We start from the raw sequence: 24,825 nt of genomic DNA on the forward strand, positions 1-24,825 counted from the left end.
GCCCGGGCGCCGGCGTGCGGGCGCGGCGCGGGCCGGACGCGCGTCACGCGTGTGCGCGGCAGCGCTTCCTGCGGGCGGCGATGGCGGCCGCGTTCTGGGACTTCGGCGTGCGGGAGCGGAGGAAGGCGGGCGGCGACAGCGGCGAGGAGGAGGGCGACGACGACGGTGATGGAGAAGCAGAAGGCGGAGATGCGGGAGGGTTCACGCTGGACGAGGTGCTGCGCCTCGGCGGCACCAAGGTGAGGGCGCGGGAGCACGTGGCGGCCGGGACCCCCAGCCCGGGACGGGCCCGTGCGGGGTCCCACGCAGATGCTGGGAACAAGTTCTTTGCTCAGGGGCTGCTGAGGCACTGGGACAGGTTGTCCAGAGAACTTGTGGATGCCCCATCCCTGGAGGTGCCCAAGGCCAGGCTGCATGGGACTCTGAGCAACCTGGTCCAGGGGGACGTGCCTGCCCGTGGCAGGGGGGTTGGAACTAGACGGTTTTTAGGGTCCCTTCCAACCCAAACCATTTAAGGATTCTGTGGGGAAGCCTTGGGAGTCTTGGCAAACCCTGCACCATATCTGCCTGTGACAGCTGTGCCCTGTCTTCGCAGCAAGATTACCTCATGCTGTGTGCCGTGGACGAGGAGAGCGAGATGGTGGACGGGGGCAAGAAGGACACGATCGATGACCTGAAGGAAGGGGAGCTGGAGGCGTTCATCAGCTCCCTGGGGCTCAACAAGTATGCAAAGAGTTGCCTGGTGGTGGAGGAGGATGAGGATGAGGATGATGGTGGCAGCAGAGAGAAAGAGAAGCCTCCAAAGAAAGAGAAAAACAAGAAAGAAACAAATTGTTCTTCACTAGAGGGGAAAAAAGGAAAAAAAGGAAAGGAGAAGGCAAGCAGTGTGAAAGACACTGTGACCGGCAAAAAGAAGCAGGCTGGTGGTGATCAGGGCCAACAGCCTTCTGCAAAGAAAGAAAGGCTGGAAGAAGATTTTGAATTTCATGCTAGGCAAGCAATCCTGATCAAACCAGGGAGCAAGTGGTATGATCTGGAATACACCAACGAATTCTCTCCAGAGCCACAGAATCAGGCACTTTTGTCCAAGTATAAGGCCCTGGCCCAAAAGCTGTATGAACATGAGACAGACCTCTTTAAGAATAAGACAGACTATCAGAAGGGGGCCTCTTCGGCATGGATTAAAACTGTTGTGTCCTCAGGTACCTTGGCTGACAGGATGGCAGCGATGACCCTTCTCATCCAGGACAGTGCTGTCCACAGTCTCCAATTTGTTGAGAACTTAATAAGCCTCATAAAGAAAAAGGGCAGCAGGCAGCAGAGCCTTATGGCTTTAGATACTTTCAAGGAGCTTCTCATTACAGATATCTTACCAGACAATCGAAAATTGTGGTCTTTCTCGCAGAGACCGCTGAACAACATAGTGCAGATGTCGAGTGGCAACAAGGATTCAAGAGACAGGCGGCTGATACTTTGGTACTTTGAGCATCACCTGAAGCTGCAGATAGCAGAGTTCGTGCAGGCCTTGGAAGCACTGAGCCACGATTGTCTGACAGCCACCAAATCCCGAGCGCTGGCAGTTTCCCACGAGCTGCTCTGTAACAAGCCTGAGCAGGAGAAAGCTCTGCTGGTTCTGCTGGTGAATAAACTGGGTGACCCTCAGAACAAGATTGCCACCAAAGCCTCTTATCTTTTAGAGACGTTACTTCACAAGCATCCAAATATGAAGGGAGTAGTGTGCAGCGAGGTGGAGAGGCTGTTGTACCGCTCAAACATCAATGTGAAAACTCAGTATTATGCTATCTGCTTTCTAAATCAGATAGTCCTCAGCCATGAAGAAAGTGCATTGGCTAACAAACTGATAACTTTGTACTTCTGCTTTTTCCGGAACTGTATAAAGAAAAAAGATGTTGAATCCAAAATGCTCAGTGCTCTTCTTTGTGGGGTAAACAGAGCTTACCCTTACGCTGAGACTGGTGATGAGAAAGTGAAAGAGCAAATGAATACTTTGTTCAAAGTTCTGCATCTTGTGAACTTCAGTACCAGTGTCCAGGCCCTGATGTTGCTGTTCCAAGTGATGGACTCTCAGCAGACTGTGTCGGACAGGTACTACACAGCACTGTACAAGTAAGTGACAGGGTTGCGTTTTTATATAAATTTAATTTTAAGAAATTGTAGAAACACCTTAAAATGAAAATAAAAGTAAATTGAAATTAATGAAAAAATAAATTGAAAATAAATTTTTAAAAGAAAAAATTTCATTTTAATTTCACTTTGCTTTTAAGATCTTGATGGCTTTGTGTTTCATTGGCTAAAAGTTTCTGATGTTTTGTAGGAGCTGGAAGAAAATGCATGCATCACAAAAGATAGTGATAGGTTCTGAGAACACATGTGCATTTCATCCTTTGCCAGTCTTCTGGTGGCTTGCTTTACTTCCAGATATTATTTAAAATTAATTGATAACTATTTCTTCTGAAATCACTTTTACAGGTACTAGTCTGTGAAGTAATTAGGCTTGTAAATTTGGCCCGTAAATAGCCTAAAATCTTGTTTCTTTTTGTCCTTATTTTGAAGAGGAGGAATATTATCTTAAATTTTTTAGATTTAATTTGTGTAGCTGGAAAGCCTTGTGTTACAAAAATACTGCTTTTTTTCTTGTCCCAACTGATTGCTTAGACTTTTTAGAGGATCCTTACAGGCTTCTGTTTAAATGGCCAAGGCGAGGTTACTGATTTTTTTAAAAAGGGAATTCAGGTTCCATGAGAATGTGCACAGTTTAAGGGCCCTACTGTGCTTGGCAGCCTGGAAAAAAATTGGAGTAGAAAATTAACTTGCCAGTACAAATGTTTGATCTGATTGTGAAGTATGCTGATTTTTAGCAATTTGCTTTCTTTTTTTGGACAAATGAACAAATCAGATTAGTTTCATAATGCTGAATATCTCAAATTTTGAAACAGTTTTCAGTTGAACTCAGTTTCTGTTTATATTCTTGCAATATTTTGTTTACCAAGGAATTTTATTTTTTTTTATCTTCAGTGTCTCATATATATCCAGAAATATTTGACAGTTCAGGATTGATCTTAATGGTTTTGAGTACTGAGGAGCAAGCTGTCACTAGTTTTTTAGCTAGCACTCAAGAAAAATGTAGGTAATTGTTGTTAATAGCAGTTGTTCTCCTGTGTGCATTGTGACAATCAGCAAAATTTCTTCTGTGTGTCCTGCAGGAAGCTTCTAGATCCTGCTTTGGCAACGTGCTCAAAGCCCTCCATGTTTCTAAATCTTGTCTATAAGTCTCTGAAGGCAGATGTGGTGCTGCGGCGTGTGAAGGCCTTTGTGAAGAGGCTACTTCAAGTCACTTGTGGACAAATGCCACCCTTCATTTGTGGAACCCTGTACCTTCTGTCTGAGCTTTTGAAAGTAAAACCAGAGTTAAGGGTCCAGTTACAGGATCACATGGTATAAGATGATTTCTTTATCTCATTGCTTTTTCAATAAGAGCTGTTTTCATAAGCACCTTTTCCTAACCTTTCATTAGTAACCATTTGCTAAGATGTTTCTTGAGATGGGGAGGGACCATTATAGTTACATGTTCTAAGCAATAAAGTTCAATTTTAAGTGCTATATCAAGGACAAAAATCTGCATTTCTTAAACATCAACCATCATTTGTTTAAATTTTTAAAAGTAGCTCAAGAACTTTATGTGCGTTTTTCTAAAAAATCAGAGTAAATCTAGAAAGGAAAAGCTGTTTGCTAACTTTTTTTGTATTTTAGGGGTCAGATGATGAAGAGTGCTTTAAGGATCAAGAAGAGGCTGAAGAGGATGAGGAAAAATTTGTGGATGCTGACAAAGAAGCAGAAGATGAAAAGAAAAGTACAATGGAAAGTTCTGCTAAAGCAAACAATTCAAATTCATCAGCCTCGTGGGTGCATAATTTGAATATGAGAGGTAAATCAGCAAGAAGATACATAATTTAACAGCTAAGAGTCCATAACAGGGACATGTTGGTCAAGAGTTGTTGTAAGATTAAGTGATTAAAACATTATTTTAGATTTTAAATTGAAGTTTGGTTGAAAGCAACCAATCAGAGCAATTTATCTGTTACCTCAGCAGTGATGAAAAGACTCTTGACTAGTGTATTTCACTGTGAAGGGCAGCTGAATACAGCCTTATCCTGCTGCCAGATGAACCCCTGGCCTGTCCACCTGGGAGTGATGGGCAGCATTCCTGTTATGAGGAAATGAGAATAATACTTTTCTAAAATTGCCTGAGAAAATTTGTTTTGCTCCCCTTCATCCCACAGGCAGGAAGAGTGAAGCTTCCTATGATCCTATGCACCGAAGTCCTTTATACTGTGGTGCTGAAAGTACAAGCCTTTGGGAACTGAAGAAGGTAGGACATTTCTTGAATTGCTGTTGTTAAGTTTAAAAGTGTGGCCCTTGTATGAAGAGAGAAAAAAGAGCTTGGTCTTTCTTGAAGTAGCTGCTTGAGTAGCAACAGAAAGGTTAAAGCTGATACGTTGTTCAGCTTTAAGCTTGTATATGTTCCATACAATACTGATATTCTTGAGTACGGATTAGGAAATTTTGATGTGGAGATTTTGGCAATAATAATATTTTTTGACTATTGGATCTTAGCTTTGATCATGAAAGCTTTTTAGTGTTGACTTAAATAAAATTGTAAATGAAAATATATTTAATGCAAATAGAAGATTAGAACTTTATGTTCTTCAATTGATAAAGTACTTAATCAGCCTTGCACTACTGTGTGTATATCTGTTACTTGGTAAGTCACAGAGTGGTCTTACAGCATATGTTTTAATTAGAAATAAATCAATGACTCATGTTTTTCAGCTTTCTGAACATTTTCATCCGTCTGTGGCCCTGTTTGCAAAAACAATTCTCAAAGTAAGTGCTTTTGCTAGCTCGTTGCTTGGAAGTTTGATACTTTATGTCAGGTGTCTTTTGCCATTTGAAAAAATGCATTATAAAGTCTCCTTGCATTTTGTGGGTAACTAGCAGCTCTGCAGAACTCTATCATACTCTCAAAAGCCAAGCTTTTCATGGAATTACAATGTTATGTGTAAAGGAGACTGCTTACTAAAGTTTTAGGTTTGTAGAAATGTAGGTATTATATGATTCTTAAAGCTTTATTAGAGTTTTTTATATATATTTTTTTTTTTTTTTTAATATGGGAAACCTTACTACAGGAACAAATTATTTTTTAAATACTGTTGTGGTGCCATGCCAACACCACTCCCAACTTTCACAAATATGTATTGAAAATATTTATTTTTCATTTGAATATATGGTGTTGAGTATTGACTGCTGTTAGCATAGTACATTGCAAGGCAGTTTATCACTGAAACAGAGTAAAGGAGTTGTGGTTTAGTTAAGCAAACAGTGAAATTGCAAAAAGAAGAACCTGGTCAGCATTATGTGATATACTATCCCCAAGTCTTTATCTTTTGAAAGTATGTTTTAATGTTGTTCTTGAACTGATAGAGTCCTCTGTGTTTAGATGGTGTTTTTTGAAAATGAAGACCTTAATGGTTTTTGGCTTTTTCATTCTTTCAGGGAAATCACATTCAGTACTCTGGCGACCCTTTGCAGGATTTCACGTTAATGAGATTCTTGGATCGTTTTGTGTACAGAAATCCCAAAGTCAGCAAAGGCAAAGGTGGGCACTTCTCTGTACCATGGGATCTTGGTTGTAGGGACTGTCTGAACGTCGTTCTCTCAGATTGGCCTTGTCAAGTATTTGGGGTGCATGTGGTGGAGCAGAGGAGTGATATCACTCTTCAGGGGTGCTAGAGAGATGTCTGCAACACTGAACCAGCTGACAGCCACATCCTGCTGCCCCTCACAGCCGCAGTGCAGAACTGCTCACTTAGCAGGAATAAGCCAGGGATAGGGAGATGTAAACACTGCAGAATGGCTGAGGCTAGAAGCAACCTCTGAAGTCATGGGCTCAAGCAGAGACACCTAGAGCAGACTCTCCAGATGGCTTTTGAATGTCTCCAAGACTGGAGACTCCACTTCCTCTCTGTACAACCTGTGCCAATGCACAGTTGTGCTCACAGTGAAAAAGTGTTTCCAAGTGTTCAGCTGGAGTCTCCTTCATCAACTTAGTCACCCATCACTTGATTCTCTCCAGTATGCCCATGTCAGCCTTATACTGGAGAGCGCAACCTGGACACAGGGCTCCAAGTGTGGTCTAAAAAATGCCAGGAAAACTATCAGCCTTCTTTGCTGTAGCTACACAGTGTTGGCTCACATTCAACTGGGTGTCCACCAGGACTACCAGGGTGTTCTTAGCCAAACTGCTTTCCAGCTGGGCAGCCCTCAGTGTATACTGGTACCTGGGGTTGTTCCTCCTTCAGTGCAGGCCTTTGCCCTTCCCCTTGTTAAACTACAGGAGGTTTCTGTCAGCCCATTTCTCCAGCCTCTTGAGGTCAGTATGGATGGCAGCACAACCCACTGGTCTGTCAGCTAATCCTAACTGTTCTGTATCAATAGTCATAAAATAAAAATTCTCTCTGATTTATATTCTGATACAGAAAACACCAGCAGTGTGGTAATGCAGCCAAAGAAGAAGCATTTTATGAAGGATATGCAAAATCTTGCAGGTGAGTCAGCCCCTTAAATCAGTAATGATGGCTAAAAAATCCTTGGTTGGTGGATGCAGATGTGTCATCTGCACTGTCTATACTGTTTGTCTTAGAATAAAAGAAAGTGCCATCCATCAGGAGTGCAGTGGTCATGCCTGGAGTTTAGGATCAGACCTCATCTTCTTGTAAGGATGTATGGAATCTTCACAGTTGGAACTTTGGATCTATTTAATCATTTGAAGAAAAAATTATGTAGGGAAAGTCACTTACTCTATAGCCATTTTTATTCTGTTGTTATGATTGAAAAATGGCTTGAAATACCAGAAAAATGGATCTATATAATTATTTAAATCACATTAAATTCTTCCATTGAGTGATATGGATTACTCTATACAATACCACAGCTGCAGCTTTTGTTAGGATGAGTAAGGTATCTTTAACGTTGTTATTTTGTTAGGAGTCTTCCTGCCTCCAGAAATAAGCTGCCTTTTGCCCAGTCCCACTGTTTCCAACAATCAAGCGTAGGATTTAGTTTAAGAACCAGCAAACTATCAGTAAAACATGCTGCTTGAGGACAGAAGATGTACCATCATCTGTGGCAGTGTCTCTCTATCTTTCCCAGGGATGTGCTTTTCCACCAGCTTTGGGTCTGTTGCGTTGCAAAGAGGTTTTAGTTATGCAGATGAGTAAGTAGTGATGTACTTTTATGGCTGTTAGAGCTTCTATTTGGCCTGTATACTTTGTCACATTTTTTAGTTTATTCAGAGTTGAAGAAGCAATTTAGGAGCAATTCTGTCCTGAGGAATATACTACTAATAAATAAATTAAACAGTGGTGTAAGTTTCGAGATTAAAGAAAATCGTCTTAAAAACCTGTCCCTGTCTGAAAAGTTAACAGTGTTGTTATATTGAAGATGGCTGAAACTGAGATTACACATTTAAAGTCTTTGGTACAAAATACTCTTTTTTATATGGTCAAAATTGCCTTCCGTGTTAGTTTGAAGAAGTTTTCAGATAAACTCCCCATTGTTGAATGGATGACACCATGTGTCTGCTTCTGTCTGTGTGTGCTGCTTAACCTCTGGAAAGAATAACCAGCATTTCAACTTGGGGTAAAATCAGTTCATTTTTGCATTTTGCAGTCAACAGTAAGGAATTCCGGGCCAAAGATGAAAGCAAAATCCCAGTGGATGAAGTGTTTTTTCACAGGTAATGGAATACTTGTGAATGTTCATTTTAAATGTTGTTTTTTTAATGCAGTGCCATTAAAACCCACGGCATTTTGTAAGTATTCTCTGGTATTTCAAGTATTTGCAAATATTTATTAAATTGAATGACATAAGATGATAGTGCTTTTCTTGAACATAATTTTAACATTTGTCAAAAGTGCTTAGGAAAGGGTATCACCTATGAACAAAGGCAATTGGGGCTTGTAGTTTAAGGAAATCAAGCTGACATTACAATTGAGAAGCCTTAAGTCATGGGTAATGATGAATATCTTGTGGGTTGTAATTCTTGTGCATTAGAAGTATATGTAATAAAAGCTGTACTATAGCTTGTTTATGTTATTAGCATCAAAGCTTACTAGAATGGAGCAAAGCAAAAGAAAGAGGAGCTACTTTTCAGGTTTGTATTATTTATGTGTACTATTTAGGTTTCTATTACATTTCTTTCTGTTTCTTTGAATTTCCTTTGAGATTATGATATAATAATGCACTGGGACTAAAATTGAAGTGATATGCAATTGGCAAAGATTTGTTTTTATTGGATCGAAATACTGATTACCTATATCTCCTTAGAAAATTGTTATTTGATTTAACTTCATTTATTTAAAATTAATTGATACTATAATATCGAGGAATATACTACTAATAAATAAATAAAATAGTGGTTTCATTTCAAGATTAAAGAAAAGCATCTTGAAAACATACCCATCTGAAAATTTAAAGGTGTTGTCACATTGAAGATGGCTGAAACTGAGATTTACACATTCAAAGTCTTTTGTACAAAGTACTCTTTTGTATATGGTCAAAATTGCCTTCCGTGTCTGGTGGTTCTTTAACATGAAATGAATATGAAAATGGATGACAGAAGATAAAACTAAGACCCAGAAGAAGTGGGCTATGTGAGAAAATTTGGTAAAACTTGATGGGTGAATGTCTTCTTTATTTTTTCCCAATTACATTCAAGTGGAATTTGATCTTCCTTCTCAGTCTAAGGCAGATTTTTACATCTTTGTTATGGTCTTTTATAAATTCATTATGTTAAAAATAACTTCTGCCACCTTTGGCCCGTGAAATTTCATTGTTTTAAATATTACAGTAGTGACTGATTCTTTGAAAAACAAAGGAAGTACAAGTCTCTGGATTTTAGGTGTGTTTGAAACCATCATTTACAGTTTTCAACCGGCAACATACATGGGAAACAGTTTGCAGATTCTTTAATTAAGAAGCCATAAAAATCATCCTCTGTAGTTTTGTGTCTGAGTGCAATATATTATTTCAGATTTTATTCAAAGTTCGATAAGAAGAGAGAGAAACAAAAGCGTCTGGATGATGAAGAGAGTGTGGAAGATGTGGATGATGATGAATTTGAAAGAGCATTGGGTAAGGCTGTGTTCTTTCTTGCAGTAACTATCCCAGTATATCCAGATTTTTCAAATTACTAATTTATCCTTTTTATAGTTCATATTGTGTAAAAGAACCAGATAGATTAATATGGGAGTGGGAGAAAACTGGCTTTCCAGTTGCTCTTTGTGCTACTGCAGACAGCAGTTCCTGCTATGTGCTGTGTGAGCCACCTGGGTGGCTGTTTGGAAAAGTCCTTGCTCCCACCACTGCAGTAGTCAGCTTGTTTGAGGGGCTGGGAATTGTCTGATTTTGAACTTACACTCATGAGTGGCAGTTTATGGCCTTTTGTTCTTTTCCTAAGGTAGCCCAAGTAACCTTTTGTAACAGCATGTAACATTTTCCTCTACTTTTTTTTTACTGCTGGGCCTTTTTCAGTCTTGCTTACAGTTTCTCTTTTAATTTCTAACATCTGTCATGAGATTATTAGTTTAGGAAGGTCATTGGCAAACTTCTGCAGTAGCCTTAGCTCTTCATGTAGCATGTACTTTGCTTTGGAATTAGTGTGTGATTTGTTCTAGAATTTAAATTCGTTAGTGTACCAGAAAATGTCAATTACAATGTCCATTTCAAATTTTATTTATATGTATTAAAAAAAATCCATTTAACTCTTCATAACTGTTTTGTCCAATATTTTGAGAGAATCCTACATTCTTTTGTCAGGGTTCTTAGTGATTCAATTAATTTTGTCTTAGTTACGACAAGAATCCGTTACTAATTGCATTTGTATTTTATTATTAGTATCTCTAATGAGAATTTGGTTCATAAATTCAGAAGCTTAAAATATTGATCCTATATCTGAAAATTAGATATTTTGCAATACTAGAATCATAGAATAGATTGGGTTGGAAGGGACCTTAAACATCTTCTAATTCCATCCCTCCTGCCATGGGCAGGGACACCTTCCACAGGACAGGTTGCTCAGAGCTCCTTCCAAGCTGGCCTTGAACACTTTCAGGGATAGGGCATCCACAGCTTCTCTGGGCAGCCTAGTGCCTTACTACCCTCACAGTAAAGAATTTTTTCCTAATACCTAATCTAAACTCTTTCAGTTTGAAGCCATTTCTCCTTGTCCTGTCACTACATGCCCTTGGAAAAAAGTCCCTCTCCAGCTCTCCTGTAGCATCCTTTAGGTACTGGCAGGCCACAGTAAGGTCACCCCTCTCCAGGCTGAACAACTTCAATGCTAGGAGAGGTGCTCCAGCTCTCTGGTCGTTTTTGTGGCCCTCCTCTGGACTTGCTCCAACAACTCCATGTACTTTCTGGATGCAATGATTTGCATATTTCTTTGTAGTAATACCATTTTTTTCTCCCTAGATACTTTTGAAGCTGCTGATAATGCCGTTGTTGGCCAGGATGACCTTGATTTTGCTAGGTGAGACTTCAGATTACTTGTTACTCCTCTTGTCTTAATGTCTGTATAGAGTTTTACTCTGTGAACTAGAGAGACCTTTTTCAGAATGGTTTAGAATATCACCTTGCAAAAAAGGCAATTATCAGATTTACATTAAGTAACGCAGGTTTTCTGCATGTCCCAGAATAGTTCATGATGATTTTGGGATGCTTATAGTCCTTAAATGATACTTGTAGTATTGGATTGTCTTGATTAATTAATTGTTTATTTTATACAATGGAGTGACCCAGTAAGCACTGTAAAATCTTGTTTTTCATTGTCTCAGGTTTCTATCTGAGAATTGTCAAGTACAAAAGGAAGCAGAATGAGGCATAATGGTACTGCTGGCATAGGTACTGGCTGTAACTGGACTTAACACAGTTAATAAACTTTGTGAGATCCAGTCACAGAGCTCAGGTCTCCTAAGTCAGCTCTTCCATTAATCATTTAGGTGGGAAAGGACCTTTAGGTTCATCGAGTCTGATCATAAATTATTAAGCAGCTTCTCTTTTACTCAAAGTATATGTAATGCAGCATTTGAATTTGCACAGAGACTTCCCTTGAGGCAACAGCAGAATTAAAGTCTAAACTCCTAGTGAAACCTGAAACATTTTTGTGATCTTGACTGGTGTTTAATAGAGCAGTTTTTGTGTTTTACAGAAAAGACTTTCTGAAAAGGAGCAAACACACAGAGGAGATAAAATACTAAAGCTGTGATTTCTGCTAATTTCAGAATAGCATTCTCTCCAGAACTTCTTAAAAGGGTTGACACAACTGCCTATACTAATGTTGAAAACATACCCGAGTGTATAATACGGATATTTCAGGTTGCAGCCTACATTTCCAGTAGTTTGCAGTGATGTTGAACTTTTCCTAACATAGTGTTTGCCAGTAGATAGATGTCATCTGGATGCAAACTATTTTTTCAGATGAAGTGCCAAGCTTGTTACATCTTCTTTCAGTAATATAAAGAAAAATCCCAAAGGCGGCAAGAAAGGCCAAGGTGGTGAGGGATCTGGTGCTGACTGGGAGGATTCTGATGATGAAGATGACTTCAGCGATCTGGATGATGAGGAAGTCTCCTTAGGAAGTATGGAGGAAGACTTTGAAGAGGATATGGATGAAGAGGGAGGTGTATTTATGGATGTGTCTGAAGATGATGATGACCTAGGTAAAGTGCCATTTGTTACTGAAAAACGAGAAGAAAAAGCTTTAAAAATAGGTTACCTAATATGCAACTACATATGCAAATTCCAGTTATCTAGGAGGGAAGTTTGGCTTTTAAGCAAAAAAATGAGAAGAGACCTTCTCTGTACAATGAAGTCTTTAGGAGAAGCATTTCCAGGCACAATCTCCTAGGTGAGAGTGGGAATTAGACATCAGGAACTTCCAAATGAGACATGTTTCTTCCATTCTGAAAATTTATACACAAATATCTGGCTTCAGTAGGCAGAAATATTAAAAGGGCTCAAGGAGGAAAAAAAAAAACAAGTGATAATTATTTATACACAGTTAATGCTGATTTTTTTTAGATGAAGTAACTTTTATTGGAATGGCTGTCTCACAAGTAACAGCTTACTCTTGTAATATAGCTATGCACTCAAGTTTTTAATACCACTGGAGTAGTAACTGATTCTTGTACCTGCATGGTTTTATTTTTCCACCTGAGCAGCACAGTTTACACAGAATATAGTGCATGTGGCTGGAAAAGCAGAGATTAAATACTCTGGAGTATTTCAATGAATAACTAAAGGTCACAGGAAGATGACTGAGGGTAGAGGAGGTAAACTGTTCATACAGTTGTTAACACAATCTTTCATGAGATTATTATTTTACCAAACTTAGCATGCAGACATTTGAGGTTTACCTAATGCCTGCTTTTAGCTTTTGTGTTTTATGTATCATACATCATTCCCTTCTGGTGCTATGGAAACAAAATAAAGAACAGCACACCAAAGACCAATTTTAATGGTCCAGCTTGAGAAAATACTAGATTTGCTTGTGTGTGCTGCCTTTTAAAGATTTCAACCATTATGACAAGTATGCCTAGAAAGGAATTTTAGTCTCTGCTGCACTTTAAATACATGTACATTTGTGAAAATTTGAGACTATTTGGGTTTTTTCCTATCAGACTCAAACAATGACAAGCAACTGAAATCCGTCAGTAAAAAGAGCAAGAAAAGGAAAGATATTAATTTTGCAGGACCACTGGAAGGTAAGAAAACACTGATATGAAAGCTAAATAGAAATAAAATAGTCCAAAAATCTTTGGATTAGAGGGATTTACTAAGTAGATTATCACATTTTGGATCTAGATTCAGATTTTAATAAACCGTAAATGAAAAGGAGGTTGGCCCCAGCCAGCATAATTCAGAGTAACAATCTGCTGTTGAGGAGGTGAGAGTTGAAGGAAGAATTTTGAAGAAGGATGATGATGTACTGGTGGCTTGTGCATCTGTTATACCTGATGCAGAGATTTGTGCTATTTGATTCTTGGTTGGAAACTCTTTTTTCCCCTTTTCTTTTAGGGGAGGTGGGGAACAAAGATTTGCAACAATTGCTAAATCAGATGATCTCATTAAGAAAAAGTTCTAAATATTTAAAACATAGTAAAACTTCATTTTACTGTCTTTGGAAACCTGAAGTTGTGTCTCATAGAGTAATACTCTTTCTTTGAAGGATCCAGCCGAGGAAAGAAGAGAAAAGTTCAAGATGCCGGTATACTGGCATCTGCAGAAGAGGTGAGTTTGATCCGTGCTAAACAGAAAGTGATCAAGCATTTCACGTGTTGCTTTGTAATAGAATGCTAAAATTTCTCTCTTTAAAGTTTGGATATCTGCTGGATGAAAATGCTGGCTCCAAGTTTGACAATATTGGAATGAATGCCATGGCCAACAAAGATAATGCGAGTAAGTACATGCTGCAAGTAGCAGGCAGTTGTAATGCTGAAATTCAATTTCCCTTCAGGGTCCATACATGAAAACATGAACCACCTTTAACTGGAATACAGGGTCAGAAACCACACACAGAAGGGACAGCAGCTCAACAGTAAGACCTGACAGTTTTCTCCAGTGATGAGCGATGTCCAGTGCTAACTAATTAAGTGGGAGTAGTGGAGTGAATAAGGTTTCAGAAAAAAGAGAGGCTGTCGTTGGCCCTTTCACACTGTAAACAGGGAAAGGCAGGATGCTCTTTGTCAAGCATTTGTGTGAGTTCTGCTCAGGTGAAGTGTCCTTGATTCCTTGGGAAGGGAAGGCATAAGGGGTACTGCTGTATTTACCTACCTATTGGACTGTCTCCTTGCAGTATCAGTGAAGCAGAAAGTCGTTTTCCCAAAGTAATTCTAATGAATTACATGTGTATATGCCGGTTGAATAAACACTGCTCCTAACGCAAATGTGTCTAGCATTAGTAAAATACAAAGCAATCTCTAAAACTCTGAGATGGTAGGGTTTGTTTTGTGAAAAAAAAATCCACAGCTTTCTCAGAATAAAGGGTACTTTGCATTTTATTAACATTTATAAATACAGTATTCAAGTTTTAACTTTTACATGATTGATCTGTGTGCCACTTCATGGTCAGATGTATCCATCAGCTCCTTATTTCTCACCCTTCCTCCTACAGATGTCAAACAGATCCAGTGGGAAATAGAGCGTGACAAGTGGCTTCACAACAGGGATGTGAAAAGCATCATCAAAAAGAAGAAACAGTTCAGGCACAGAGGGCTGAAAAACAAGTACAAAAGCAAGAAATCAAGACGATGAATGGGACATCTTGATGTGGACATTTTAAAAATAATTATTCTTAAATAGTTTTTTATTTAATCACACATCTTTCTTACTTCAGTTCTTGCTGCTTAACCATGCCACCTGGTCATTCTCCCTTATGCCATGAATTCCAGACCACTCATTGGATTTGTAATAAACTGAAAAATAGGAAAATCCATGTCAGCTCTAAGTGAGACATATCTGACGAGCACCCCCTTTGTGGTTTGTTTTATTCAGTGTATAACCCTCCAGCTCTGAGACCTCTATCCAACAGTCTGACATGACTACAGGCATGCCTTAACAATAAAAACTTCTGCAGTGTCTCCTGGGCAAAGTTTTAAGCCATCCTAAGCTCAGTTGTATATATTAAGATGCAAGAGAAGCTTCAGCCATCCTTCTGAAGCCAATGGCTACAAACTCACCTTCCAGAATGGATGGAAACTTCTTCTGCATTGTGTATCTGAAATCTGACAAGCAAGAAAGATCCCAGTTACTTTCCCAGCATATATTAAGATGAATAATTAAACGCACTATTTTTATAACTAGAGTTGTTTTACCAAAATCTGAGCTCTTTAGTTACAGCCACCATTAAATAATGTGATAGGAATTTATTTTTTAAAAATAATTTCAGAGACTGTATTCAGGTTACTCATACATGTAGCCCCATCATCACAGTGGTTTCTGAGCTTCCTCACAATTGTGATTACCAAGTCCAAGCTACAGATTCACAGGAATGCCTCTCATAGACTGAATGCAGATAAAACCAGGAAAATTTTGTGTTCTTGTACAGATTTATATGTTCACTGAATCGTTCCATGGGCTGTTCTGACAACCCAGTAGAAAATCACAGCAGGTTTATGCTATTTTAATTATTTACAGCATCTCATAAAAGGATGTTAACCACTCTAGTACTAACACAAAGCAGTAGAATCTCACTGCTGAGTTCACTGAGCTGTCAGATTAGCTCACTGCACCTTATGGAACTGCAATTATAGAAAATATGCAAATGCATGTAAGAATTGTAAAAGAGGAGAAAAAACGCCCAGATAACAGGCTGAAAACATCTATTCTCCATACTTTTGTTACATCTATTTTCTAATAAAAAATACAAAGATGGCTGAAATTTAACAGCCCCCCCTGACATCATCTGGATGCTGGAACACAAATGCAAACTGACCTGAAGGTGAAGCTCACCTTGTACTTGGCACGAAGACCACAGCACTGCTGAAGTGGGTGGATTCTTGCCCTCCCTGCCAAAGCAGCAGCTGCCTTTTGTCAGCTCGCCCTGACCCTGCAGGTAGCAGGACAGGCTCTTTTCCCAAAGGGACACAGATCTGTAACCAGTGCTGCACCCTGCAGAGCCCTGCAGGCAAGGTAAGGCCGCTGCTCTGCAGAGCAAACCTCCTTGTAGTAACCAAACTAGTGCTGTGTTTATTCCTTCTGTGTTACCTGGGCACAGGTTAAGAGACCTGAGGGACCGAAGCGAAATAATCCGGGAGACAACGCTGGCTGTCTCCTGCCAGCCGGGGAAATGTCACAGCGCAGAGGCTGCGAGACCCAGACACAGCCAGGACATCCCTTCAGGGGCTCAACACCAGATGCCCGAAACAGGACTGAGCAATTCCTGCCTCATTTGCGGACAGCCTCTCTTCCCCTTTAAATCCTTATCTGGCCCAATGCTGTCAGTGTAAAACCGTGCAGGATTCCTCTTTGTTCCTGGAGCGGTGGCGTGCCGCCCCCCGAAGGACTGCTCGCGGGCTTGGGTTTGTGAGATGACAACAGCAGCTCGCTGGCTCGAGGATTTCCCTCCGCGCCCTGTGGCCTGCACTCGGCCCAGCCCAGCTCCGGACCCCGCACGCAGATCTCCTCACGCAACCCGGGCGGAGCGCGGCGCCCGGAGCAGCCTCCCCGGCCCGGCACGCAAGCCTATATGAACCTAATGAAGTTCGACAGGGCAAGTGCAATAGCCTCCATGTAGGTCAGAGCAATCCCAAGCGCAAATCCCAGACTGTGAAGAAAATTGATTGAGAGCAGTTCTGCGGAGAAAGACTTGGATGTGTGATTCAAAAAGAAACTCGACATGACTAGGTAATATAGGTTTTCAGACCAGAAATCCAACCATATCTTGGGATGCATCAGAAGAAACCTAACTAACAGGTCAAGGGAGGTGATTCTCCCTCTCTACTCTCCATATGGAGTACTGTGTTCAGCTCTGGGACTCCCAGCATAAGAGGGACATGGATACCTTGGAATGAGTCCAGAGGAAGGCCATGAAGATGACCAGAGAGCTAGAGAGAGCTAGGAAGACAGACTGAGAAAGTTGAGGAAGTTCAGCTTGGAAAAGACAAGGCTTTAGGGGAGCTTAGAGCAGCTTTCCAGTACCTTAAAGCAGCCCAAAAGAAAGTTGGAGAGTACTGACAAGGGCATGTAGTGATAGAACAAAGTAAAATGGCTTCAAACTGAAAGAGTATAGGCTTACATTAGATACAGTGAAGAAATTTTTACTGTAAGAATGGTGAAGTACTGCACTAGGTTGCCTAGAGAAGCTGTGCATGTACCATCCTTGCAAGTGTTTAGGGTCAGTTTGGATGGGTCATTGAACAACCTGTTCTAGTTGAAGGTGTCCCTGCCCACAGCAGTGGGGTTGGAACTAAATGGCCTTTCAGGTCCCTTCCAACACAAACTATTCTCTGATTCCATGGTTCTATGATATTGAGCCATGACATCAGACTAGGAAATTCTGCCCAGTTTTGTTTTATGTCTGTAAACATATATTTGTTCTTTCTATGCTTTTAATCAGAGCCAGAGACTATCTTCTTTTGCCATAGCACAAAAAGGACATGTACTGTTGATCTTTATGAAACCACAGTATTGAATTAATTTCAAGGCATTCCCTCATAAGATTTAATAAAATTTTAAAACTATAAAAAATTATTCTCTTTGTAAGAAGTGTAAGGATTGATAGCACAGCTGCAATGGTGTGCCAGGAAGAATGAGTTCAATCCTAATTTGCAACAATAACAATGTCAAAATTATTATCAGGGGACCATTATTCTACTTTTTCTGCCTCTTGTAGTCAGAGGTTATATTTTATTTGCTGCTCAGTAACTTCTTCAGTCATTATTAGGAAAGATGATTGTATAAACTATTAATTTTGACCAGCTCTAATAATTTATTTTTCACAACTTTCAATTATTCTTTATTCCACTCTCTACCTGTAGAAGATAATATATTAATTTCATTTTACCCCCAGTGATAGCAAGACTCTGTTTTACAGTGCTTAGCAGTTAGATTGAATCATAGTAAAAATGGTGGCAATTCATTAAATCCCTCGACTTATTTAAACACAAAAATATAATTTTTAGGAATAATATAAAATGACAGAATGGTTTGAGTTGAAAACAGCCTTTAAAGATCATCTAGTTCAACCATTTGCTATGGCCAGGAGCATCACTCACTAGATCAAGTTGCTCAAAGCCCTATCCAGCCTGACTTTGAACTTTTTTGGTGATCTGGAAATCACAGCTTCTTTACTGTCTCACCACCTGTATTGTAAAAAATTTCATCTTTATGTGAAAGCTAAACCTACTCTTAGTTTAAAGCCTGTCTCTAATCATCTCTCTATTTTTCAGATATTTCAATATATCTTCCAGAAAAATATGTTCCTTATGTTATTGGGCATAGAGGTGAGAATGATTGGTCAATACTTCCTGGAGTCTTCCTCCTTTTTTTACACTTTTAAATCAGGTGTAATGATAATATTTTCAAAATGTCTGAACAAAGAAGTTTAACTGTTCATAATACACTCATCATCAACCTTGAATTATTCTCTGGTACTCAATTTCAAAATGCATTTTTGGATGTCTAATTAGGGTAATACATTTATAAAACAAAAACAAAATAAATCAAATTAAGCATCTGGCTACAGAAAACCTTCAGTGACCAATGTCTTTGTTATATCAACTTAACTCAGTTATGCTTTGCATGCTTCTTCACTGTCACGTAAGAAAGATGTAAATTATTAGATATGCTCTTTATCTCTCTGAGATTTCTTTAAATAGCAATCATATTTCTAAATGCAGTTGAGCTGCTTACTGTTAAAAATCCTATCAACAGAATAACTTTTGCACCACAGGTGACATACTCTGCTTGAACTTTACATGTAGAGTAGCTAGCATACTTGATTAAATATATTTTAAATGCAAGTGCTTGTCATAAAACATAATGCAACATATCCAGTGAAACACAAAAAACCATTCTTCTCTGCCCATATTTATACTATGATATATGGAAGCCAAAATCAAGGGCAAGCTGATCTTAGCAAATAAATTGACAGATATCCAAACATTTTAACACAATCTCTTTAAATAAAATAACTGGTTAATAATTCATATTAACCAAAGCCAGTCAGTTATGCCTCAAAACACTGAGATGTTCACTATTTCTAACCATGATCTACATTCTATTTTTTCAATCCAAAGTCTCATCATTGTTCAGAAGTATTTCTGAGCATTTCAACAGCCTTGTTACTCATAATTTTAGCTAGCCTGTACTACATTTTTGATCTGCTTTGGAGAACATTCCCTGTTCTTGCAATCAGTTAGCTTATTTTCATCATACTTGTGGCCAGCTGCCTCTAATGCAAACTGCTTATGCCCACAAACAACAGTAGACAGAGCAATGTCTGGGTCAGAATCTATTTTGCAGGACTGTGTCTATTCACACGTGTATTGGGCTTTCAGTCATGCCAAAAAGTCTAGATATGACACTTGGATTCTTCCCACACAAACATGACATTAAATTATTTATTAAGAATATATTCTTAACAAACTCCACATGATACTTTTTTAGACACAATTGAAGACCCATCAATTTCAGAAAAGTTCAGATTCAAGTTTTCATATTATTTGGAAAATGGATTTAAGAGGACATACATTTGAAAATGTAAAGTCTACCTGCTAAGCAATATACCTGCTAAGCTATATCCTGAAAAATGGTTGTCAAGATGACACATGTGTCTCTGGAATATAAATATAAACAATAATAAATGACTAAAATTCAGAAAAGCATAGTTGGCAAAACACGGGGTAAAACATACTATTTATCATCATAGTGCATTAGTCAAAAAGAAAGGAAACACTGACAGGTGAGTAAAAGGCATACTACAACTAATTAACAGTGATCTAGAATACTTTTTAAATTAATCATGCTGAATTCAGCTCTTAATGACAGTAAAGAACTTGGAAATGAAGACTGGCAGGTTATCTAGGGGGTTGTCTGCTAGGTATTTAATTTTTTTAGAAATTAATGACCCTTTGACTGTTTCTGTAGTTTATTAAGTAGTGGTGAAGCACTGTAATGCATGGGTATTATACAGTCATGTCATGTTTTCTCTGGCTGCTGAGGTTTTTTCCTTTCTTGAACCCTTTTCTCTATAAACAAACCCATACCGTGTTGTGATTTTCTAGTCAAGCAATCATAGTGATGACTGCATGCAAAAGAACTGCATTTATAGTATATAATTTGCTTCTTATTTTAAGTATTTTATTCCAAAACAAGTGGGGAAGTGGAAAAGAGATTCCATTATTTTTAGGGGTTTTGATGAATTACTCTGCAAGCTTGTGAAAGTCAATTGCTTTGCACAATCTACACAAGTCTTTTTGTTCAGCTGAGGTCTTAATATTTCTACTTCCATTCAAGTGATGAGAAAATAACACTTGTAGAACTCAGTGATAAACTGCATTGTCACATCCATTACATTATTGCAATTGAAGAGACATTCACAAATTATGCTATAGTGAACAGGTAAATAAATCAATACATTGAATACATTTCTTCTTTTGTTACGATATCACAAATGTTGCCACCAAATCATGTGCTTAAAAACATGACAGTGGCATAAGAGTGTAATCAGGAATTATTAATCAGACTTGATTTGCCCTTGTTCTGGGCCCTCTATACAGATAAGCAAAATTAATATAAAACAGGAACAGTGATCATAAAATATGCTGAGTCAGAAGGGGTCAGTCTGAATCATCATTTGAGAGAAGCTTTGCAATGGCATCAGCTAGGTCTTTGGGAATTCTTGGATGAATCCTATCAGGGCCCATATATTTGTAGAGATTCAGCTGGCACAGCAGATCCAGGATCAAGTTCAGGATCAACTGAGAATTCATCATTCTCGTAGTCATGGGTCCTCCCGCTATGGGCACTGAGACATCCTTAGTCTGTCATCTGTGTTGAAGATAGAGGCAAAGAAAGCATTACACAGCTCTGCTTTGCCTAGGTCCCTATTTGTGAGGTACCAATAGTTTTCCTGTAATGGGCAGACATTATATCTACACTGCCTTTTGCAGTTAGTATATTTGAAAAAAACCCTTTTTATTGACCCCGCATTTCTGGCCAACTTCATATCCAACCGAGCTTTGGTTGCACAAGTTTTCACCCTATGCTTTATCTCAGCAATATACCTTATGCAGAACCCTGTGGGGTTGTTTTCTTTCCCTGATAATCACTACATCTGTGCATTGTTCGGCTCAGAAATACAAGATTTGCATAAATGCAGATAAGCTATTTTCAAAACTAAATGAAGATAACTCATTTTTTGAAAATAAAATGCAAACTTAATAGTACTGAAAACGAACATCAACATGGGAAAAATACCCCGTATGTTCCTGAAAGTCTGTTTAAACAATTACCTTATCTCAAGATGGACCACACCTTTTTGTGAAAAAGTATTAATAGAAACATTATATGATGAAGAAAGGAAAGCCTACATTTAATGCAAGTGATTCTTCATCTAATCTAGTGAAGATTAAAGTCTTCTTGGCTTTTGGGCCAAATAGCATCAAAAGCTAAGTATTTCATAACCTAACAAAGAATTGCAGAGCCATCCGATCATATCCATATGTTAATTTTTATAATATAAATAAAAGTTGTAGTTTCTTAGAATTAGAAAGATATTTTGTAGATAATCTTTACAGATACTGTGTATGATGACATTCAGATGGTTTACAGGGTCTGTTGTAGATCCCACAAATCTATGACATGTTGCCAGTACGGCAATATACTTCAGCCAGGATTTGAAATCAGTCACTGAGTAGCACAACACACTGTGTGGAAGTCATTATTTTTAATAAGTTTATGCATTTTACATTGTGCTAGCCTTGTCATGCTATTGGATTATTAATGCAATAAGAAAGAGGCTATTAATCTTGGTAATAAAATGTTTGAATACAGAATGAACAAACTTATGTGTAGTAGAAACCATACAGAAGTTAATGGGCCAAATTTAGCATTGGCTAAATTTCACTAAAATACCTGGAAATAAGCCAGGTCTCAGTCTGAGTTAATGACTTTTGTATTAGGTTAGTGAATTTCTGTCATACCTCTGACTTGGTATAACTTATTGTCTTTTAAACAACAAATGGCATTCCCTGCTGAATGCGCTACTGGTTGTTAACTCAGCTATTCATGTAAAAGTCATTGAGATGATACTGAAGTGTTTTTCATCCACATACACACTGACAAAGCAAATACCTAGTGAGATAGGAAAGCATATTTTATTGAGTATAAATTATGATGAATAGGAACAAACATGAACCAACAGTAACCACAGATTCTGTGAAAAACTAATTTGTTAATGAAGTTAAAAAACCCACACACAATTAAACCCCAGAGAAATGGAACACAACTTTTAACCACTTTGTAAAGAATTATGGCCACTTTATCACATGCTCAGCTTTACCTATGGGAAACAGTAACACATTATGGGAGCAATTTGCATTAAATTAACAGTTAATAAATGGCTAAGGAGTAAAACACCTGTGTAATTACTTAATAAACAGTCATAAAAATATTTTTAGTGGACTAAACACTTAGTGAACCATCACCTTTTGTGACAAGAGCTGTCTAGATTCTATTGAAGGTAAAAGAAATTCCCTTTCTATTCTGTTAGAGGAAAAAACAATTATATTTTTTTTTCCCAGATAACTTTCTAATTTCTTCTCTGGACAATCTGTTCCAGTGGCTCACCATTCTCATGAGAAAAAATTTCTGACTTATATTTAATATAAATCTACTCTTTCTATTTAAAAACATTGTCCCTTGTCTTGTCATTAGATGTCCTAGCAAAAAGCCTTTATCTGTATTTCTTGTAATCCCCTTGTAAGTATTCAAAGACCACAATACAGTCTTCCTGGAGTTTTCTCTGAGCAACTCAGGCTGAACAACCCTAATTCTCCCAGGCTCTCTTCATAGGAGAGTTTCTCCGGCCCTCTCATAATTTTTGTATTCATCCTTTGGAACTACTTCAACAGGTCTATGTCTGTTTTGTATCGAGGATCCCAGAGATGGACTTATTACTCCAGGTGACATTTCATAAGGTGTAGAAAAGAGGGAGAATTGTGCTCCATGACTTGCTGGCTACATTTCTTTTATGCAGCCCAGGATATGACAGCTTTCTGAGCTTCAAGGGCACTTTGACAATTCATACGTAATTTTTCATCTCTCAGTATCTTTAAGTCCTTCCCTGTAGGGCTACTCTCAATCAGTTATTCACCCAGTGTGTATAAATATTTGGGATTGCCTGACCCAGGTTCAGGACCTAGAAATTTGCCTTGCTGAATTTCATGAGGTTTACATCAGCCCACTCCTCAAGATTCTTCTGGATATCATCCTTTCACTCAAGTGAATCAATTGTGCAATTCAACTTGTGTAACCTGCAGACTTGCAGAGGGTGAACTCCATTTTGCTATCCATGTCACTGATGAAAATATTTAATAGTGTTGGTCCCAGTATACACCCCTGAGGAGCACCATTCACTACTTTGCAGCTGGACATTGAGACATTGACTGTAACACTTTGATGATGACCATCCAGCAGCCAATTTCTTATCTAACAGTTCTTCAGAGCCAGTTTAGAGGCAAGATTTTTTTTGTGGGACCGTATGAGTGGCCTTACAGAAGTCCCAGTAAATGATATTACTAGCTCTTCCTGGATACAGTCACTCCATTGCTGAAGACCATGGTTACTGAGGCATAATCTGCCCTTGATGAAACCATCTTGGCCCTCTCTAATCACCTCCCTGTGTTCCATATGCTTCAGCGTGTCTTCCAGGATGACCTGTTTCATTGGTCCAAAGATGAGCCTTTCTGATCAATATTTCCCAGGGTTCTCCTTATTATCCTTTTTGAAAATGTGTGCAGTATTCATTTTCTTCAGTCATTGGGGATACCACCTGACTGCCATGACTTTTTAAAAGTCATTCAGCATGCTTTTATGCATCCTGGAGTTTTGCAAACACATATATTCAAAAGATGCTAATGGAATTTGAAACTCAAAATCTATTTTACATTGTCTGGCAAATTTTATCTTCAGTTATTTGTATTATTTTTATTATCCTATAGATAATAAAACTTTTGAAACAAGTTTTTACATATGAAGGAACTCATGTGGCATATGCTCCTTATTGGCATGCTCATAGGCAATGCTGCCAAATATGCAGACACACTCATAAACAAAACTATTCCTTTGCTTCATAGAACAAAACAATTATGTTTACCATAAATACAGCCAGTGACCCTTTCCATTGTGAACAGGCAGTTCTGTTTGTGTCAAGGCTGTCAATCTAAATTTTAACAATATTGTTTTTGTATATTCAATTACTAACTCATCTTCACATCATTTCATCTGCTCTTTTAAATTCAATACAATGAAATTTTTATGAATATGTTTTTTGTGTTTAAAAAATAAATGTTATTTTCTATTTATCTATTCAATAAGAAATTGCATGTAAGTTGAAAGTGCATTTCAGGGAAGATGCAGCTTCCATCAGGCATGAGATATGGCAAGGTTAAATTACAGATAAAATTATAACACTTGCAGGTTTGCAATCCACTACTATCTTTAATGGCATTTATTAGGACATTTTCAAATATATGAGGTTGGTCAGTCTCTTTAATAAGGCCTATTGCTCTCTCCTTCATCTTTATTTCAAGCAACTGGTAAGCTACCCTTTTTTTTTTCAATATAACCAGCTTCATTACTCAAGGGAACACCCTCCTATGGCACTATGAGTTTGCTTTGAAACTGAAATATGTTACACAGCCATCTGCTTTTGTAGGAAAAGTGTGAGAGTTAATGCATTTTTTAAACAGAATTCCTGTCCAATACATATACTTGTCTATACCATCTCTCACCCATCCATCAGTGATTCTCTGAAGTGTGGCACAAGTTATTGTCCCACTTCTACCTATGTTAAACATATTAGTAGATATAGTTCTCTTGGGAGATCCCTTTCATTATACTTTATCTATGTTATTTCATTTCCTTAAGTAAACACATCAGGCTATTTTTGCATACATACAGCATCATGCCATTCATCACTATCCTTGAGCATCACACATATTTCTAAAACAAACAAAGCACTTA

General features: G+C 38.4%; 2 protein-coding genes across 3 annotated transcripts; one reads left to right on the top strand and one right to left on the bottom strand.

Moving 5' to 3' along the window:
* Positions 1-45: 45 nt before the first annotated feature.
* LOC110475792 (CCAAT/enhancer-binding protein zeta) lies at positions 46-14,739 on the top strand. Of its 2 annotated transcripts, XM_077781957.2 has the most exons (16): positions 46-239; positions 596-2,127; positions 3,225-3,456; positions 3,772-3,946; positions 4,302-4,390; positions 4,852-4,905; positions 5,575-5,677; positions 6,558-6,626; positions 7,750-7,816; positions 9,113-9,213; positions 10,552-10,609; positions 11,590-11,798; positions 12,759-12,842; positions 13,307-13,368; positions 13,455-13,536; positions 14,252-14,739. In XM_077781957.2, the coding sequence occupies exons 1-16, from the start codon at positions 81-83 to the stop codon at positions 14,389-14,391; spliced, it is 3,216 nt and encodes a 1,071-aa protein (XP_077638083.1). In that variant the 5' UTR covers positions 46-80; the 3' UTR covers positions 14,392-14,739. The 2 variants fall into 2 exon arrangements, with proteins under 2 accessions (XP_077638083.1, XP_077638084.1); XM_077781958.2 differs by lacking the exon at positions 12,759-12,842.
* LOC144246040 (uncharacterized) lies at positions 14,118-23,526 on the bottom strand. Its single transcript, XM_085576224.1, has 4 exons — positions 23,380-23,526; positions 14,817-14,964; positions 14,469-14,552; positions 14,118-14,352 (listed from the first exon to the last, which is right to left on the bottom strand). The coding sequence occupies exons 1-3, from the start codon at positions 23,524-23,526 to the stop codon at positions 14,470-14,472; spliced, it is 378 nt and encodes a 125-aa protein (XP_085432350.1). The 3' UTR covers positions 14,118-14,352; position 14,469.
* Between the last annotated feature and the right edge of the window lie 1,299 nt (positions 23,527-24,825).

Source organism: Lonchura striata, chromosome 3 (genome assembly GCF_050655825.1).
Source record: "Lonchura striata isolate lonStrDom1 chromosome 3, ASM5065582v1, whole genome shotgun sequence".
NCBI classification, from domain to species: Eukaryota; Metazoa; Chordata; class Aves; order Passeriformes; family Estrildidae; genus Lonchura; species Lonchura striata.

Excerpts from the sequence above, each read along its gene's own strand:
- LOC110475792 (XM_077781957.2), top strand. The coding sequence starts at position 81 with ATGGCGGCCGCGTTCTGGGACTTCGGCGTGCGGGAGCGGAGGAAGGCG. Across the intron at positions 4,391-4,851 it reads GCCTTTGGGAACTGAAGAAG|CTTTCTGAACATTTTCATCC; the intron begins GTAGGACATTTC and ends CATGTTTTTCAG. Across the intron at positions 6,627-7,749 it reads GGATATGCAAAATCTTGCAG|TCAACAGTAAGGAATTCCGG; the intron begins GTGAGTCAGCCC and ends TGCATTTTGCAG.
- LOC144246040 (XM_085576224.1), bottom strand. The coding sequence starts at position 23,526 with ATGAAACAGGTCATCCTGGAAGACACGCTGAAGCATATGGAACACAGG. Across the intron at positions 14,965-23,379 it reads ACTGTATCCAGGAAGAGCTA|AGCTCAGATTTTGGTAAAAC; the intron begins GTAATATCATTT and ends CTGTAACTAAAG. Across the intron at positions 14,553-14,816 it reads GTTTCCATCCATTCTGGAAG|TTTATTACAAATCCAATGAG; the intron begins GTGAGTTTGTAG and ends CCTATTTTTCAG.